General features: G+C 48.3%; 2 protein-coding genes and 1 non-coding gene across 4 annotated transcripts in view; 2 read left to right on the top strand and 1 right to left on the bottom strand.

Moving 5' to 3' along the window:
* Window positions 1–1,742, bottom strand: part of PMS2 (PMS1 homolog 2, mismatch repair system component) — a 38,924-nt gene extending 37,182 nt beyond the window's left edge. Inside the window, 1 exon segment of the mRNA XM_033194902.1 lies at window positions 1,610–1,742. Coding sequence (XP_033050793.1) covers window positions 1,610–1,713 — 104 coding nt within the window. The 5' untranslated portion in view covers window positions 1,714–1,742.
* A 118-nt stretch (window positions 1,743–1,860) lies between these two features.
* AIMP2 (aminoacyl tRNA synthetase complex interacting multifunctional protein 2) lies at window positions 1,861–18,066 on the top strand. Of its 2 annotated transcripts, none has more exons than XM_033194911.1 (4): window positions 1,861–1,990; window positions 8,448–8,654; window positions 11,415–11,646; window positions 17,536–18,066. In XM_033194911.1, the coding sequence occupies exons 1-4, from the start codon at window positions 1,976–1,978 to the stop codon at window positions 17,922–17,924; spliced, it is 843 nt and encodes a 280-aa protein (XP_033050802.1). In that variant the 5' UTR covers window positions 1,861–1,975; the 3' UTR covers window positions 17,925–18,066. The 2 variants fall into 2 exon arrangements, with proteins under 2 accessions (XP_033050802.1, XP_033050801.1); XM_033194910.1 differs by having other exon boundaries at window positions 1,863–2,110.
* Window positions 10,479–10,614, top strand: LOC117073872. The gene has a single exon (XR_004433422.1). It is a non-coding gene; the product is annotated as a small nucleolar RNA SNORA42/SNORA80 family (small nucleolar RNA).
* Window positions 18,067–18,667: the final 601 nt, after the last annotated feature.

The following is an 18,667-nucleotide window of genomic DNA, read 5'->3' as shown; positions in this document are numbered from 1 at the left end:
ACCGCAACCGGCCGTCCCCTACATTGTAGCACAGTGAACAACTGCTTCCTGAACATCACAAGCTCTTTTAGACACTACATTGTATAAGCAGGTCTCTGTCTAAACTGCTCTCCTCTTCCTCCTCTGCCCAACCAATGTCTGCTCATCCAAAGAATGTATCCTGTGTGTTCATTAACTTAGCAATTTCCAGTAAACAGTTTAATTGATAACTTGTTAAGAGAAGGCAGGAAACCTCCATGAAAGAGAAATCACTGGGTGTTTCCTACAGCATTTAACACATCAGAGGCCTTCAATAAACCCTTATGAAATAACCAAACCTCTTTACTCTTCATTCTACCCTGCTAAGAATCTCACGCAAGTCTGTCTACCATGTGAAACTGCAGATGATCTCAAAGAAAATGGAAAGAAGTATCTCTAAAAATAAGTTTATTTGGCAACACACTATAGGCTACAGGTCCACTTCTTCTTTTTTTTGAGATGGAGTCTTGCTGTGTCGCCCAGGCCGGACTGCAGTGGCGCAATCTCAGCTCACTGCAACCTCCACCTCCTGGGTTCCAGAGATTCTCCTGCCTCAGCCTCCCAAGTAGCTAGGATTACAGGGTCCCGCCACCATCCCCGGTTAATTTTTGTATTTTTAGTAGAAACGGTATTTCACCATGTTGGCAAGGCTGGTCATGAACTCCTGATCTCATGATTCACCCGCCTGGGCCTCCCAAAGTGCTGGGATTATAGGCGTGAGCCACCGCACCTGGTCCACTTCAGATATTTGTTTTGAGGAGGAAGCGCATTTAGATACAGACCCCAGATTTATTTAAATGTCTCAATACATTTAAATGTAGTTACCTAAATATATCTAATATATTTAAATGCAGAAAGCAAATTTGCGTTTACAAATCTGACACGGAATGCAACTGTGCTAGCCAAGATTCGGTGTAGCTTACCAGCCAGAAATCACATACCCTAACAGGTAGAAATCACATACCCTAACGGGTAGAAATGCATTACATTTTTTTAAAACTGCGCGGCTATGCAAATTAGGATGTGTCTGGACGCTTTACCGTCCCCAAAATAATCTCAATTTTTAAAAAAGGCCAGGCACAGTGCATCACTCCTGTAATTCCAGCACTTAGGGGTGCCGAGGCGGGCAGACTGCTTGAGCTCAGGAGTTTGAGACCAGCCTGGGCAACACAGCGAAATCCCCGTCTCTACAAAAAAAATTAAAAATAAAATAATATAAAAATAAAAATAAAAAGGAAGAGAGAACAGGTGGAAAGAAAATGCATTCAGTCTATGGGGATTTCACGCTCCAGTTTCAAGTCCACGGCCCTGTGATGGGATGTGGGCAAGGCCTGTCTGGGACGGGTCGAACCCAACTCCTTACAGGGCCGAATCCTTTGCCCGCAGCCCAGGACCCCGAAGGAGCTTGCTTCGGCCTCAAGGCGCACCCAAGGGGCACCGGATCGCTGGGGCGCTGAGGTCGCTGCTCCGGGGCCTCCACGCGGTGGCTTCGCCACGCGCCTCGGCCATGTTTCCCGCATTTCCAGGGAGGCTGGAACGCCGTGGGTGTCAAAGAGGGCGCGCGAGAGGGGAGACCGCGAGCCCGGCTCACCTCGAGCTCTCAGCTCGCTCCATGGATGCAACACCCGATCCGCCTCGGGACTGGGAAAGTTCCCTCCACGGCTCCCACAGGCGCTCCGCCTCCTGGGCTCCCATTGGCTGCTTTCGACGTTGTGCTCCACCCTTTCCGGGCGGGGCGGCAAAAATACTTCCCGTCTCTCCTTTTCGCCTATTGGCTCTGTCAGAGGTCGAGTCCGTGACGTCAAAAAGCCTGGGTCAATCAGAGCACACCAGACTGCGTTTTCCCGAACGCCCGCAGCAGGGTCAGAAGGGAGGTGGCCGGCCTCCGTCGTGGCCTCTGACGGTTTCTGAGCGTTGGTGGCTGGCACGCGCTCCCCTCTCTTGCTTTGGTTCTGCCATGCCGATGTACCAGGTAAAGCCCTATCACGGGGGTGGCGCGCCTCTCCGTGTGGAGCTTCCCACCTGCATGTACCGGCTCCCCAACGTGCACTGCAGGAGCGGCGGCCCGGCGCCCGGCGCTGGCCACGTGCAGGTAGGAGCGCGGGTTCCCCCGCCCAGTGCGCACGCGCGGCGGCCGGCTGCTGGACCGGGTTCCCACAGACCGGAGCGAATGCGTCCCACCCAGTTCACGGCCCCACCCCGGCATCTGTGCCGGCCGGCCAGGGACTCACCCAAACTTTTCTCTTTTAAAAGATTTATCCAGGCCAGGCGCTGTGGCTCACGCCTGTAATCCCAGCACTTTGGGAGGCCGAGGCTGGCGGGTCACCTGAGGTTGGGAGTTCGAGACCAGCCTGGCCAACATGGTGAAACCTCGTCTCTACTAAAAATACAAAAATTAGCCGGGTGTGGTGGCAGGCGCCTGTAATCCCAGCTACTCGGAAGCCTGAGGCAGGAGAATCGTTTGAACCCTGGAGGCGGGGTTTGCAGTGAGCTGAGATCGAGTCATTGCATTGCACTCCAGCCTGGGCAACAAAAGCGAAACTGTCTCAAAAAAAAAAAAAATATATATATATATATATCTTTCCGGGTCGGGCGCGGTGGTTCATGCCTGGAGTCTCAGCGCTTTGGGAGACCGAGGTGGGAAGATCGCTTGAGCCCCAAGAGTTTGAGACCAGCCTGAGCAACATAGCGAGACCCTTGTCTCTATTTTTTAAATGTTTTAATTAAAATAAAAATCTGTCCTTTTTATATATATATATATATATGGTTGCTTAAACATTTTAGTTCAGAGATTCTACCCTCTGAAGAGTGAATAGCACATAAATGCTCATTTTGAGGAATTACAAAGCGAACCCCAGGGTCACCACGGTCCAGATTGACACACATTGTCACCCCTCAATTCTTTCCACTTAAACCTTCCCTCCCCACCCCCAACCCCAGGTCCTGATTTTTTTTTTTTTTTTTTTTTTTTTGAGGCAGAGTCTCGCTCTGTCGCCCGGACTGGAGTGCAGTGGCCAGATCTCAGCTCACTGCAAGCTCCGCCTCCCGGGTTTACGCCATTCTCCTGCCTCAGCCTCCCGAGTAGCTGGGACTACAGGCGCCCGCCACCTCGCCCGGCTAGTTTTTTTTGTATTTTTAGTAGAGACGGGGTTTCACCGTGTTAGCCAGGATGGTCTCGATCTCCTGACCTCGTGATCCGCCCGTCTCGGCCTCCCAAAGTGTTGGGATTACAGGCTTGAGCCACCGCGCCCGGCCAGGTCCTGATTTTTTATGGTAATTATGTCCTGCTTGTCTCTATTATTTTGTCAACTCAGTATTTATCCCTAAACAACATAGTCTGGTTTTTTGGTTTTTTTTTTTTTTTTTTTTTCAGATGGAGTCTTGCTCTGTCACCCAGGCTGGAGTGCAGTGGTGCGATCTCAGCTCACTGCAACCTCTGCCTCCCAGGTTCAAGCAATTCTCCCGCCTCAGCCTCCTGAGTAGCTGAGATTACAGGCACCGTCCACTGGACCTGGCTAATTTTTGTATTTTTAATAGAGACGGGGTTTCACCACGTTGGCCAGGCTGGTCTCGAACTCCTGACCTCAAGCGATCCACCCGCCTCGACCTCCCAAAGTGCTGGGATTACAGGCGTGAGCCACTGCACCTGGCCCCTAAACAATAGTCTTGATATAGGTAAGCATACAGCATATAGTCTGATGTGTCTGGCTTTTTTTTTTTTTTATATGTAGAGATGGGGTCTCACCCCATCTCTACCTAAAAGGTGGTTATCGAGACCCAAGGTGGTCTCGATCTCCTGGCCTCAAGCGATCCTCTAACCCCAGCCTCCCAAAGTGCTGGGATTATAAACATGAGCCACTGGTGCCCAGCCCTGGCTTCTTTTTTGTAGACATTATTTTAGGAGTCATTTTATTGTAACATCAGAAGTATTCATCTTCTCTGTAGTATACTGTTCTATTGCATGGCTCTCCACCATACACTTATCCATCCTACTTGCTCAGGGACCCTGGATTATTTTCCATTTTAACCTGCTATGAACAATTCTGCAGTGAATATTCTTTTTTTTTTTTTTTTTTTTGAGACGGAGTCTCGCTCTGTCGCCCAGGCTGGAGTGTAGTGGCCGGATCTCAGCTCACTGCAAGCTCCGCCTCCCGGGTTTAAGCCATTCTCCTGCCTCAGCCTCCCGAGTAGCTGGGGCTACAGGCGCCCGCCACCTCGCCCGGCTAGTTTTTTGTATTTTTTAGTAGAGATGGGGTTTCACCGTGTTAGCCAGGAGGGTCTCGATCTCCTGACCTCGTGATCCGCCCGTCTCGGCCTCCCAAAGTGCTGGGATTACAGGCTTGAGCCACCGCGCCCGGCCTGCAGTGAATATTCTTATACAGAGGAGCAAGCATGGGGTATGTACTAATGAATGGGACTCCTGGCTCAGTGGCCCACCTGGCTTTCCACTCTACTAAATTGTTTTCCAGAGTTGTTATACTGGTTTACATGCTCACTCACTGCTTACCTCGCTCACTGCTTACCGGCAGGGTGGAAGAATTCCTGATATTTGCACCCTGCCCAAAACTGGTGGGTGTAGTGTGGTATCCTAGGGTAGTTTTAGTTTGGATTTCTCCAGACTTCTCTAAGTTGAGGACCTTTTCATATTCACTGGCCGCTTTGATTGCTCTTTTGTAATGTACCTGCTCAAGTCTTTCACTCTTTTCTCATTGCAAACATACATCCTAGGTTTCCAGCAGGAGAAACAGGCCTGTCTATTCTGACACAAGATGGGTGAATCGGTAACTTTTCTGGTCTGTTTTCCCATTGCTTGTTATCCTTCTGCTTTCTTTAATGGCTTTCTGCCTAGATCAGGAGGGACGGACTTTCTTTTGAAACCCAGTAACACTACGTGTTATTTCAGTACAGAGCTAAGACAGAAATAGCAGACATGGTTCAATGGTCCCTGCACCTAGACAGTGCCATGGAAACAGGGCCCAGTCACCCTCCAACTGCACAGTTCCATGAAACCAGAAAGACAACCCAGGTTGGAGAATGTCACCTTTCATTGAAGGCCAAGTTTTGCAGGGTCTGTTTTACTTGTGTTTAAGTCTGCTGCCTAACTTCCTGTGGCCTTTTGTGAACTTACAACTTAGAGGACACGTAATCCCACTCTTCCAGCAATTTTTCTAGGAGATGATAACAATGTGGACAAATAATTAGCAATAAAACATCTTGGCCAGGCGCGGTGGTTCACGTCTGTAATCCCAGCACTTTGGGAGACCAAGGCAGGAGGATCACTTGAACCTAGGAGTTCAAAACCAATCTGGGCAACATGGTGAAACCCCATTTTTACAAAAAGTACAACACTTAGCCAGGTGTGGTAGCATGTGCCTGTAGTTCCAGCTACTCAGGAGGCGGAGGTGGGAGGATCACTTGAGCCCAGGAGGTCAGGGCTGCATTGAGCTGTGATCGTGCCACTGCACTCCAGCCTGGGCAGTGGAGTGAAACCCTGTCTCAAAAAAAGCCATCAAGCATCTCCAGGGTAAAGGAGAGCAACATGAAGAATAAGCTGTTTATAAATACATATAAATTGAAACAAATTGATAAAAACAGTATACCACATCACAATCTAGTCTCAGCAAGGAAAACAGCAGGCCAACATTACAAGGCACCAATGACATAAAACAGATCTTGAACATTTTGGTATTACTCAGATCATGAAGGACTAGATCAGGCTGCACTCAGGGCTTAAAAATCACAAGCCACATTACACATATAGTACTTCAGACAGTCTTCATTCCTGACTGGGTTTTGTTTTTGAGACGGAATCTCACTCTGTCGCCCAGGCTGGAGTGCAGTGTCGCGATCTCGGCTCACTGCAGCTGCTGTCTCCCGGGTTCAAGCAGTTCTCCTGCCTCAGCCTTCCCAGTAGCTGGGATTGCAGGTGCCCGCCACCACGGCCGACTAATTTTTTGTATTTTTGTATTTTTGGTAGAGACGGGGTTTCACCATGTTGGCCAGGCTGGTCTTGATCTCCTGACCTCAAGTGATCTGCCCGCCTTGGCCTCACAAAGTGCTGTGATTACAGGCGTGAGCCACCGCGCCTGGCCCTGACTGAGCTTTGAATCCAGTAGGTGCATTTTTGGCCCTATTGGAGCAGACACCCTACTGCCATTTGTGGAAATTAGCAAGCTTATACACAAACAATGTACAGATATAAGCTGGTTAAGAGAGATTGGAAATATGACTCAGGACTTACCATTAAGTAACAGAATATTACACAGGTAGTAGCCCTCCCTGTTACACATCTTGCTTTCAAATTTATTTTCAGTCAGCACCTAATTTTTTTTTTTTTTTTTTTGAGATGGAGTCGCCCTGTCTCTCAGGCTAGAGTGCAGTGGTGCGATCTCGGCTCACTGCACTCTCCACCTCCTGGGTCCAAGTGGTTCTCCTGCCTCAGCCTCTGAGTAGCTGAGACTACAGGTGCCCACCACCAAGCCCAGCTAATTTTTGTGTTTCAGTAGATATGGAGTCTCATCATGCTGTCCTCTTGAACTCCTGACCTCAAGTGATCCACCCACCTGGCCCTTCCAAAGTGCTGGATTTACAGGTGTGAGCCACCGTGCCTGGCCAGCACCCAATAATTTAATTGGCATACTGAACTCTGTTCCACCCAGAAGTCAGTGGACTTCACATTGCTCTGCTGTTTGATCTTAAATAAGAGCAGCAGGCTAGGAGAGGTGAGAAAGTGCTGATTAAGCCCGAGGGTAAATAGGAGTTAAGCAAACAAGAGAAGAGGGAAGAGCGATGCAGATAGAGGGAATAGCACGGGAAGATCCTGTGGTCGGAGCCAGCGTGGTGTTTTAGGAACTCCTAGGACAGTGTAGCTAGAGTACAGAGCAAAGGAGGAAATTGGGTGAGGTAAGGTAGCCAGAGGCCAAATGATACAAGATGTCTGTAAAGCCATGTTAAATGTTTGACATTTTATCCTAAGCACCTAGGAGGTTAGCAAGGGGGAGACAGTGACAATATCTGAAATAATTTTTTTGAGACGGAGTCTCACTCTTGTCACCCAGGGTGTAGTGCAGTGGCGCGATCTCTGCTCACTGCAACCTCCGCCTCCCAGGTTCAAGCAATTCTCCTGCCTCAGCCTCCTGAGTAGCTGGGATTACAGGCACCCACACCACACCCAGCTATATTTTTTGTACTTTTAGTAGAGACGGGGTTTCACAGTGTTGGCCAGGCTGGTCTCGAACTCCTGACCTCAGGTGATCTGCCCGCCTCGGCCTCCCAAAGTGCTAGGACTTACAGGCATGAGTCACTGCGCCCGGCCCTGAGTTTCTTTTTAAAAATCTTTCTAGCTGCCATCTTAAAGGATGGATTGCAGGGATGGACTAGAATGGGTGCAAGGTGGAATAGGCTAGGTGAAATGGTGGACTGGCTGGGCGTGGTGGCTCACGTCTGTCTTCCTAGCACTTTGGGAGCTGAGGTGGGAGGATGGCTTGAGGACAGGAGTTTGAGACCAGCCTGAGCAACACAGCGCAGTTCTCTGTCTCTACAAAAAAAAATTAAAACTTAGTCAGGCTTGGTGGTGCACACCTGTAGTCCCAGGCACTCAGGAGACTAAGGCAGGAGGATCACTTGAGCTCAGGAAGTCAAGGCTGCAGTGGGCCATGATCACACCATTGCACTCCAGCCTGGGCAACAGAATGAGACCCTGTCTCCAGGACAAAAGAAAAGCCAATAAAACGATTTGGGGAATTGATTAGCTCCATGGGTATGCTTCCAAGCTAAAAAACTGTTTTAACCCATGTTCCCTTTTCCCTATTTGTATAAATTACTGACTTACATTCTCATTGCTACTTATTTAAGCAAAGTATTCTTAGTTTGTTAAGAACAAAGAACTAAAAATTGTGTTCATTTTCTATCTTTCCCTGTTCTTAGACTAAATTACGTGAAATCAGAACCATACAATTTCAGAGTGGCTTTCAGCCACAACTTTTAAGTTTTTTTTGTTTTCATTTTTGTTTTTTTTTTTTGAGACAGAGTCTTGCTCTATCACCCAGGCTGGAGTGCAATGGTATGATCTCAGCTCACTGCAACCTCCACCTCCTGAGTTCAAGCGATTCTCCTGCCTCAACCTCCAGAGTAGCTGGGATTATAGGCATGCGCCACCACGCCCAGCTAATTTTTGTATTTCTAGTAGAGACAGGGTTTCACCATGTTGGCCAAGCTGGTCTTGAACTCCTGACCTCAGATGATCTGTCTGCCTGGACCTCCCAAAGTGCTGGGGTTACAGGCGTGAGCCACCGCACCCAGCCCATAATGTCTTCTTTTAAAGGGTGGGAGGTTTGGTGAGCGCATGGCAAAGTAAGACAAGTGATCAAATTTAAACAACACTGTTCTGATGGGAGAGGAAATGAACATTTGGCTGTTGGTTTGTTTAGGAAGAGTCTAACCCATCTCTGCAAGCACTTGAGTCCCGCCAAGATGATATTTTAAAACGTCTGTATGAGTTGAAAGCTGCAGTTGATGGTCTCTCCAAGATGATTCAAACACCAGATGCAGACTTGGATGTAACCAACATAATCCAAGCGGATGAGCCCATGACCTTAACCACCAATGTGCTGGACTTGAATTCAGTGCTTGGGAAGGTAAGTTCGTTTTGAAAGCTGAAATGTTAGTAGGTGCTGAGTGGTTAGTACAGGGAAATTGTGCTACTGTGATTAAAGCCTTAGCTTTCAGGCCGGGTGTGGTGGCTCACACCTGTAATCCCAGCACTTTGGGAGGCAGAGGCAGGCAGATCACGAGGTCAGGAGATCCAGACCATCCTGGCAAACATGCTGAAACCCCATCTCTACTAAAATACAAAAAATTTGCTGGGTGTGGTGGCAGGCGCCTGTAGTCCCAGCTACTCAGGAGGCTGAGGCAGAAGAATGGCGTGAACCCGGGAGGCAGAGCTTGCAGTGAGCGGAGATCGCGCCACTGCACTCCAGCCTGGGTGACAGAGCAAGACTCCGTCTCAAAAAAAAAAAAAAAAAAGGCGGGCGCGGTGGCTCAAGCCTGTAATCCCAGCACTTTGGGAGGCCGAGACGGCGGATCACGAGGTCAGGAGATCAAGACCATTCCGGCTAACACGGTGAAACCCCGTCTCTACCAAAAAATACAAAAAAAACACTAGCAGGGCGAGGTGGCGGGTGCCTGTAGTCCCAGCTACTCGGGAGGCTGAGGCAGGAGAATGGCCTAAACCCGGGAGGCGGAGCTTGCAGTGAGCTGAGATCCGGCCACTGCACTCCAGCCCGGGCGACAGAGCGAGACTCCGTCTCAAAAAAAAAAAAAAAAAAAAAAAGCCTTAGCTTTCTGATTTTCAAAGGCAAAGCCAAGAGCATATTCGTATTTTTTCCTCCTCTAAATGAGTGTGCCTTTGCACAGAACAGATTCACAAGGCAGGAGTGAAGTCAAAACAAGCTCTAAAGCTTCTTCTTGACTTCTCAGACCAAGTAGAGGACAGGGAGGATGTGTAGGCAGAGAAGGAGTGGAGGAGAGTTACAGCCTCTGCCAGTCCAGGCATGGGTCCAGCAGCCTCTGAGCCCTGGAAGAACAGATCTCAGCTTGTTTGTTCAGTGTTCCCCAGAGGTTCACCAGAGGCAGCCCAGACTCTCTTTGATAGTAGGCCAACTTTTAGAACCATGACTGCCCAAGCACAAAAATCCTACCCGTCCTTTTGAAATGTATTGCTCAGGCCAGTCACAGTCTCATATTTCAAGTGCATTTTGCTTGAATTCAGTTTGCTGTATTACAAGTAAGTTGCATCAGCCGGCTCTCAGGATTGAAGTTTACAGGGTTCAGCTAATTTAGGGGAGAATCTGATATGCAAAGGAAGACCATCTCGTTTGTTACAATGAAGTGGTATTTATTTGAGGATGCAAAAAGCGTTTGTCCCAAGAATCCCTACCAATAGCCTCTTCTAGAATGGATGATAGAATAGCACTACTTAAAGCCCTGAAAAATGCAAGCATTGTGGTGTCTCACCCAGGGCTGGGATATTTGATAACCTCAGTACCTCTGCATTCATGTATTCCTTCCACTGCTCCCTCATTCATCCAGTACTTATTGGCATGCACTGAGGACTCAGATGAGGTGCAACCAGGCCCTCGGGGAGCCGGAGCCTAGCAGATGAGTTTTCGAGCATGAGCAGCCATAACAGTCATTTCTCAGGGTGCTGGGGAGGCATCTCAGAGCACGTGGTGCTCAAGATGAATTTTGATACCTCAGAAGACCCAGCGTCAAGTAATACAATATGTTCAGGGAACTGCAAGGCATTCCGCGTAGGCTGACATGTGGGACATTGGTCAGGAGTGGCAGGCGGGGTACAGAAAGCCAAGGAGTTTGGCTGTGAGTGTTCACATCATCGCATTCATTATTTCGAGTGAAAGTGTAGAAGAAATAAGAGAGTCTTTATCTAAAAAGGCTGTCATGCATGGGTTTGGATTTATAACAGGCCCATCCCCCTGGACCTCTCATAGTGCCCCATGCCAGAGCAAACTGTGGCCCCGAACCATTGCCTGGCCTCTGTGCCCATGGGCCACTGGCACTGAAGAGGGTTACCCAGTGGGAAAAAACAAGGCTATGAGTCTGAGCACTTCAGTTAATGCCTAGTATTTTAGAATCTCCCCATCCCTCATCACCAATGATACCTTTAGCCAACACCCCTTCTTAAGGGGTTCTTCATGGAAACATCTTTACACAAATTGGCTGTGGTCAGCTGTTCTGCTGGAAAGATTCAGTAGCTGGAATAATTGCAGGTTAAAAGGGGCAAATAGAAGTGTCATTCCTAGGCCAGGCACCATGGCTCCCATCTGTAATCCCAGCACTTTGGGAGGCCAAGACAGGTCATTTGAGGTCAGGAGTTTGAGAACAGCCTGGGCAACACGGCAAAACCCCATCTCTACTAAAAATAATTTTTAAAAAAAATTAACCGGGCGTGGTGGCAGGCACCTATAGTCCCAGCCACTCAGGAAGCTGAGGCAGGAGAATCACTTGAACCTGGGGAGGCAGAGGTTGCAGGCAGCAGAGATCATCCACTGTACTCCAGCCTGTGTGATAGAGTGAGACTCTGTCTCAAAAAAAAAAAAAAAAAAAGTGTCATTTCTGATATGCTGTTTTATTTGACAGTGGAGTCAACTTTTTATTCTTTGGGGGTAAGGGGGTGGAGTCAGCTCATATCCCAGCTCCACTCCATCCTGAGCAAGTGGCCTTGGCGAAGTTACTGGCTGCAACCTGGAGAAGATGCTAGTGCCTTCTTCATGGAAGTGGAGGAGTCAGATAACCCCGGTTAGGTTCTTAGACTCGCACCTGGCACAGTGGCACTCTCCGATTACTGTTATTCGTACAATGTCTTGCTCTTTCCCCAGGATTATGGGGCGCTGAAAGACATCGTGATCAACGCGAACCCGGCATCCCCTCCTCTCTCCCTGCTCGTGCTGCACAGGCTGCTCTGTGAGCACTTTAGGGTCCTGTCCACGGTGCACACACACTCCTCAGTCAAGAGTGTGCCTGAAAACCTTCTCAAGTGCTTTGGAGAACAGAATAAAAAACAGCCCCGCCAAGAGTATCAGCTGGGATTCACTTTAATTTGGAAGAATGGTAAGTAGATGGGACTGAGTTAAACTTACACACGGCTGCCCCTTGAACACCACGAGTTTGACCTGCATGAGTCCATTTACATGTGGATTTTTTTCTTTTCTTTTCTTTTCTTTTTGAGACAGAGTCTCGCTGTGTCACCCAGGCTGGAGTGCAGTGGCACAATCTTGGCTCACTGCAACCTCCACCTCTGGGTTCAAGCGATTCTCCTGCCTCAGCCTCCTGAGTAGCAGGCATTATAGGCACGTGCCACCATGCCCAGCTAATTTTTTGTGTGTTTTTAGTAGAGACGGTTTCACCATGTTGGTCAGGCTGGTCTCAAACTCCTGACCTCGTGATCCACCTGCCTTGGCCTCCCAAAGTGCTGGGATTACAGGCGTGAGCCACCATGCCTGGGCCTCATGTGGATTTTTTTTCAAATAACTATCTTGGAAAATTTTTTGGAGATTTGCAACAATTTGAAAAAACTAGCAGACAAACCACATAGCCTAGAAATATCAAATCAAGGCTGTGTGCGGTGGCTCATGCCTGTAATCCCAGCACTTTGTAAGGTCAAGGCAGGCAGATCACAAGGTCAGGAGTTTGAGACCAACCTAACCAACATGGTGAAACTCCGTCTCTACTAAAAATACAAAACTTAGTCAGGTGTGGTAGCGGGCGCCTGTAATCCCAGCTACTCGGGAGGCGGAGGCAGGAGAATCTCTTGAACCCGGGAGGCGGAGGTTGCAGCCAGCCAAGATCATGCCATTGTACTCCAGCCTGGGCGACAGAACAAGACTCCATCTCAAAAAAAAAAACAAGAAAGAAGAAAAATATCAAAACAAGTAAGAAAAAGCTATGAGGCATAAAATATTTACATACTAGGCCGGGCACGGTGGCTCAAGCCTGTAATCCCAGCACTTTGGGAGGCCGAGATGGGCGGATCACGAGGTCAGGAGATCGAGACCACCCTGGCTAACATGGTGAAACCCTGTCTCTACTAAAAAAAAAATACAAAAAACTAGCCGGGCGAGGTGGCGGGCGCCTGTAGTCCCAGCTATTCGGGAGGCTGAGGCAGGAGAATGGCGTAAACCCGGGAGGCAGAGCTTGCAGTGAGCTGAGATCCAGCCACTGCACTCCAGCCCGGGCGAAAGAGCGAGACTCCGTCTCAAAAAAAAAAAATTTACATACTAGTCTGTTATTTGCTACCACAAAATGTACACAAATCTATTTTAAGAAGTTAAAATGTATCAAAACTTACACACACACTATACCTGGCACCACCTGCAGTTGACAGAAATGTAAACAAACGTGAGGATCAGCATGAAATCCCAACTGCGTAACATTAACTGTAGAACAAACATACTGTACTGCTGGAATAATTTCACAGTCGCCTCAAGCGTGGGGAGTGTCTGCTTCATTCTGCTTCAGACACCCTGTGACGCCAGTCATCTTGGTGTGAGCAGCTAATTCACCTCTCCAGGCAAATTGCATGTTGCAGTCAAAAGTGATCTCTTGGGAGGCCAAGGTGGGTGGATCACGAGGTCAGGAGATCGAGACCATCCTGGCTAACACGGTGAAACCCCGTCTCTACTAAAATATACAAAAAAATTTAGCCGGGCATGGTGGCAGGCGCCTGTGGTCCCAGCTACTCGGGAGGCTGAGGGAGGAGAATGGCGTGAACCCGGGAGGTGGAGCTTGCAGTGAGCCGAGATTGCGCCACTGCACTCCAGCCTGGGCGAGACTCCGTCTCAAAAAAAAAGTGATCTCTTGAGGTTCTTGGGTATTTTTCATCATGTTTTGGGTATGTTTCCATCGTGCATGGCCATAAACCTTGACTAACACTGTGGGGCACTTACAGAGTGTCTCTTGTGATACTGAAAGTGCTCCCAAGAAGCAGAGAAAAGTCAAGATATTACATGAAAAAGTTGAATTGCTTGATATATACCAGAGGTCTGCAGCTGCCACTTCAAGATAAATGAATTCAGTGTAAGAACCATTGTTTTAAAAAAGGGAAATTTTCGGTCAGGCACAGTGGCTCACGCCTGTAATCCCCGCACTTTGGAGGCCAAGGTGGGCGGATCACAAGGTCAAGAGATAAAGATCATCCTGGCCAACATGGTGAAACCCCGTCTCTACTAAAAATACAAGAATTAGCTGGGCTTGGTGGTGTGTGCCTGTAGTCCCAGCTACTTGGGAGGCTGAGGCAGAAGGATCACTTGAACCTGGGAGGTGGAGGTTGCAGTGAGCCGAGATTGCACCACTGCACTTCACAGCCTGGTGACAGAGCGAGACTCCGTCTCAAAAAAAAAAAAGGGAAATTCATGAAGGCATCACTATAGCTGCACCAGGAGGTGCAAAAACCTTGCATTTTGCAAAATACCTATTTATCTTGTATTGAAAATGTAGCTTTTGGCCAGGTGCGGTGGTTCATTCCTGTAATCCCAGCACTTTGGGAGGCCAAGGTGGGTGGATCACCTGAGATCAGGAGTTCGAGACCAGCCTGACCAACATGGTGAAACCCCATCTCTACTAAAAGCACAAAAAGGAGCCCGGCATGGTGACCTTCACCTGTAGTCCCAGCTACTCGGGAGACTGAGACAGGAGAATCGCTTGAACCCAGGAGGCAGAGGTTGTAGTGAGCCAAGATCGCGCCAGTACAGTCCAGCCTGGGATACAGAGTGAGACTCCATCTCAAAAAAAAAAAGAAAAGAAAATGCAGCTTTTATGTGGGGTGCAGGATTCCTGTTAGAAAGGCATACCTATAGACTCTCTTATGAGTTGAGAAAAAGCAAAGTCATTATATGACAACTTGAAGCCAAAGGAAGGTGAAAGATCTAAAGCTGGAGAGTTTAATGCCAGCAAACGATGGTTTGATAATTTTAGGAAAAGGTTTGGCTTTTAAAAATGTCAAGATCACAGGAGAAGCAGCTTCTGCTAACCAAGAGGCAGCAGACGAGTTCCCAGATGCCATTAAGAAAATCATGGAGGAGAAAGGATACCTGTGTCAACATGTTTTTAATGCAGACAAAACTGCCCTAATCTGGGGTGGGGGCGGGGAACCACAAAGGACATTTATTAGTAAAGAAGAGAAGTGAGTCCCAGGATTGAAGGCAGGGAGTGCTAGGCTAACCCTCCTGTTTTGTGCAGGTGCAGCTGTGTTTATGATCAGGAGAGCTCTTACCTGTAAAGCTGCTAACACCCAAGACTTCACAGGAAAAGATAAACACAGCTGCTCGTCTTTTGGTTCTACAACACCTGGACAAGAACCCTTTTTCTGGATTAATTCCATTGGTGCCTTGTCCCTGAAGTCAGGATGTACCTTGCCAGTAAGGGACACCTTTGAAAGTTCTTCAGTGCTCCAGTCACTCAGAGCCCCATGAGTTAACACCAAGGGTGTCAAAGCCATCTGCTTGCCCCCTAACACAACATGGATCAAAAAGTCGTAAGAACCTTTGAGGCTCATTACACACAGTATTATATGAAAGAATTGTCAGTGCTATGAAAGAGAACCCTGGCTAGGCATGCCTGTAATCCCAGCTACTTGGGAGGCTGAGGCAGGAGAATTGCTTGAACCCGGGAGGTGGAGGTTGTAGTGAGATCCTGCCACTGCACTCCAGCCTGGGTGACAGAGCAAGACTCCATCTCAAAACAAAAAGCAAAAGAGAGAGAACCCTGATAGAACATCTTGAAGAGTCTGGAAGGATTACATCATTGAAGAGGCCATCATTGTATACAAAGCTGTGAAAGCCATCACGGTGAAACAGTACATTCCTGCTGGAGAAACCTGTGTCCAGATGTGCGTGACTTCATAGGATCTACGACAACCAAGGAAACCATGAAATAGATCACAGATGGGGCAAAACTGGATGGTGAAGAGTTTCAGGGTACAGATCTTGGAGAAATTCAAGGGCTGACAGACACTGCACAGAAGAGTTAACATAAGACAGCTTAATGGGAAGAAGTGTTTCCAAGCCAGTGCCAGATGTTAAGGAAGAAGACCTAGGAGAAGCCGGGCTGGAAAACAGATTTCCATTAGACAGTCTGGGAGAAGGCTTCTGATCATTCGAGGCTGCTTTTGACTTCTTTTATGACCTGGAGTCTTCTAAGATACAAGCAGTGAAACTAAAGCAAACGGTGGAAGGGTTCATGCTGCATAGAACTATTTTTAGAGAAATCAAAAGGCAAACAGTCAGACAAATTATGATGTATTTCCCTAAAGCTACACCATGCTTGCCTCTCCTCCTTTCCTGCCTCCCTTTCCACCTCTGCCACCCAAGACAGCAAGACCAACCCCTCTTAGCGACATGAGGACAGTGGGATGAAGACCTTTAAGATGATCCGCTTCAACTTAATGAATAGTAAATTCATTATCATTTTCTTTTTAAGAGGCAGGGTCTTGCTGTGTCACCCAGGCTGGAATGCAGTGGTACAGTCACAGCTCACCACAGCCTCAACCTTCTGGGCTCAAGTGATCCTCCCACCTCAGCCTCCCAAGCAGCAGGGACTACAGGTGTGAGCCACCATGCCCAGCATCCTTATTATTTTCTTAACATTTTCTCAAGTTTATCGTAAGAATATAGCATATGATATATAGACCATACAAAGTGTGTGAGTCAACTGTCATGGGTAAGGCTTCCCATCAATAGTAGGCTGTTAGTGCTTAAGATTTGGAGGAGTCAAAAGTTTTTTTTTTTTTTTTTTTGAGACGGAGTCTGGCTCTGCCGCCCAGGCTGGAGTGCAGTGGCCGGATCTCAGCTCACTTCAAGTTCCGCCTCCCGGGTTCACGCCATTCTCCTGCCTCAGCCTCCCGAGTAGCTGGGACTACAGGCGCCCGCCACCTCGCCCGGCTAATTTTTTTTGTATTTTTTAGTAGAGACGGGGTTTCACCGTGTTAGCCAGGATGGTCTCGATCTCCTGACCTCGTGATCCGCCCGTCTCGGCCTCCCAAAGTGCTGGGATTACAGGCTTGAGCCACCGCGCCCGGCCGAGTCAAAAGTTTTATGTGGATTTTCGCTGCACAGCAGTGGGGAGTCAGTGCCCCTAACCCCCACACTGTTCAAGGGTCAGCTGTACTGTATGATGAGATGTGCAACATGGTTTTGATATGAGGCAGCAAGGGGTTAGGACATTGTGTGGCATACCGGCCATACAGCGATTTGTATCAGGTCAGATATTCTAAGTCTAGAAAGCCTGTGGGGTAGTTCTAGAGGAGGAGCAGAGATGAAGCACCGCAAAGATGCCCTTGTTCCTCTGCAAAGTTTAGGGTCTCTGAGTGAGACACAGCTCAAGGGGGGACTGTGAGTATTGGAGGAAGGGGGTTCTGTCCAACCAGGCAAAGCAGGGGAGTCATGGCTATCACAGCCATCTTGCCCTCACATTCTAGAACTTACTATCATAGGGACATTGAAATTATCTTCTCATATGGCCATATAAAGATAGGATGTCAGGTACTCACTATCCCACAGATGTATGCCTCTTCTGGTTATGTTGATATGGAAGGAAGCAAGTTCATGTCATTCATACCTTAACTGCCCTCAGCCTCACAGAAAGCGATTATGAGGCCAAGAGCCTGGGAGATGCAACTCCTGGGTTTCCAGCCCTCAGCCCCCAAATCCTTAGGCAGCAGGGATTGGAGCAGGTGGTCTGAGGTCCCTTCCAGCTTCAGAACTGTCATAATCAAATACCAGGAATGGCTCTTTGGTTACTTTGTTAACATAGTTTGCACTTAAACCCTTTTCAGTATTAAGCATCTTAAGAGACTGACTGAAAATGTGATGTTCTTATTGAAAACACCCTTTCCCGTGTCATCAGTCTGTGGTGCTTGGTGACTGTCCCCTTCCCCATTGTGCGAGTACTTCCCTCACAGGGCTGCTCTGGTGATGCTACCTCGCGTGTGTTTTTTCTTTTCAGTGCCGAAGACGCAGATGAAATTCAGCGTCCAGACGATGTGCCCCATCGAAGGAGAAGGGAACATTGCACGTTTCTTGTTCTCTCTGTTTGGCCAGAAGCATAATGCTGTCAACGCAACCCTTATAGATAGCTGGGTAGATATTGCGATTTTTCAGTTAAAAGAGGGAAGCAGTAAAGAAAAATCTGCTGTTTTCCGTTCTATGAACTCAGCTCTTGGGAAGAGCCCTTGGCTCGCCGGGAATGAACTCACCGTAGCAGACGTGGTGCTGTGGTCTGTGCTCCAGCAGACCGGAGGCTGCAGTGTGACAGTGCCAGCCAACGTGCAGAGGTGGATGAGGTCTTGTGAAAACCTGGCTCCTTTTAACACGGCCCTCAAGCTCCTTAAGTGAATTTCCGTTACCGATTTTAAAGGGTTTAGATTTTAAGAATGGTGCTCTTTCATGCCTATTATCAGTAAGGGGACTTGTATTAGAGTCAAAGTCTTTTTATTTAGGCCAGTTGTCAAATGTCAATAAAAGCATCATGTAATTTGTGGTTTTCATTTTATTTAAAATTCAGCAAAATCATATGCCATCTACCGTGATGACTGCCAACTCCATGGCAGACCCTTTCTGGGATTCAAAAATCACTTCTTCAGATCGCTGCCTCTGAGGGATATACAGATTGGCTGGGGAGTTGAGTGCTACCATAAAGGAGGAAGTACCAGGGAACGGTGCAGGGCAAAGGCAGGAAAGAGATCTGAGCTGCCTGGAGATCACCTGGGGTGAGGAGTACAAAGCTTTGCAAGGGTGTGGTTTTGGAACGACGCTAAACTGAAGGTGGAGAGAACAGATAAAAAGATTGGAAGTTGCGGCCAGATGCGGTGGCTCACGCCTGTAATCCCAGCACTTTGGGAGGCTAAGGCAGGCAGATCACGAGGTCAGGAGATCCAGACCATCCTGGCTAATGCAGTGAAACCCCATCTCTACTAAAAATAGAAAAAAATTAGCTGGGCGTGGTGGGTGCCTGTAGTCCCCTCCTCGGGAGGCTGAGGCAGGAGAATGGCGTGAACCCAGGAGGCGGAGCTTGCAGTGAGCCGAGATCGCGCCACTGCACTCCAGCCTGGGCGACAGAGACTCCATTCCAAAAAAAA

The sequence above is a fragment of the Trachypithecus francoisi genome, unplaced genomic scaffold, assembly GCF_009764315.1.
Source record: "Trachypithecus francoisi isolate TF-2019V2 unplaced genomic scaffold, Tfra_2.0 Lachesis_group4, whole genome shotgun sequence".
Taxonomy (NCBI): domain Eukaryota; kingdom Metazoa; phylum Chordata; class Mammalia; order Primates; family Cercopithecidae; genus Trachypithecus; species Trachypithecus francoisi.
The sequence above is the reverse complement of the archived record's forward strand: the minus strand, read 5'-3'. Positions and strand labels throughout refer to the sequence as shown.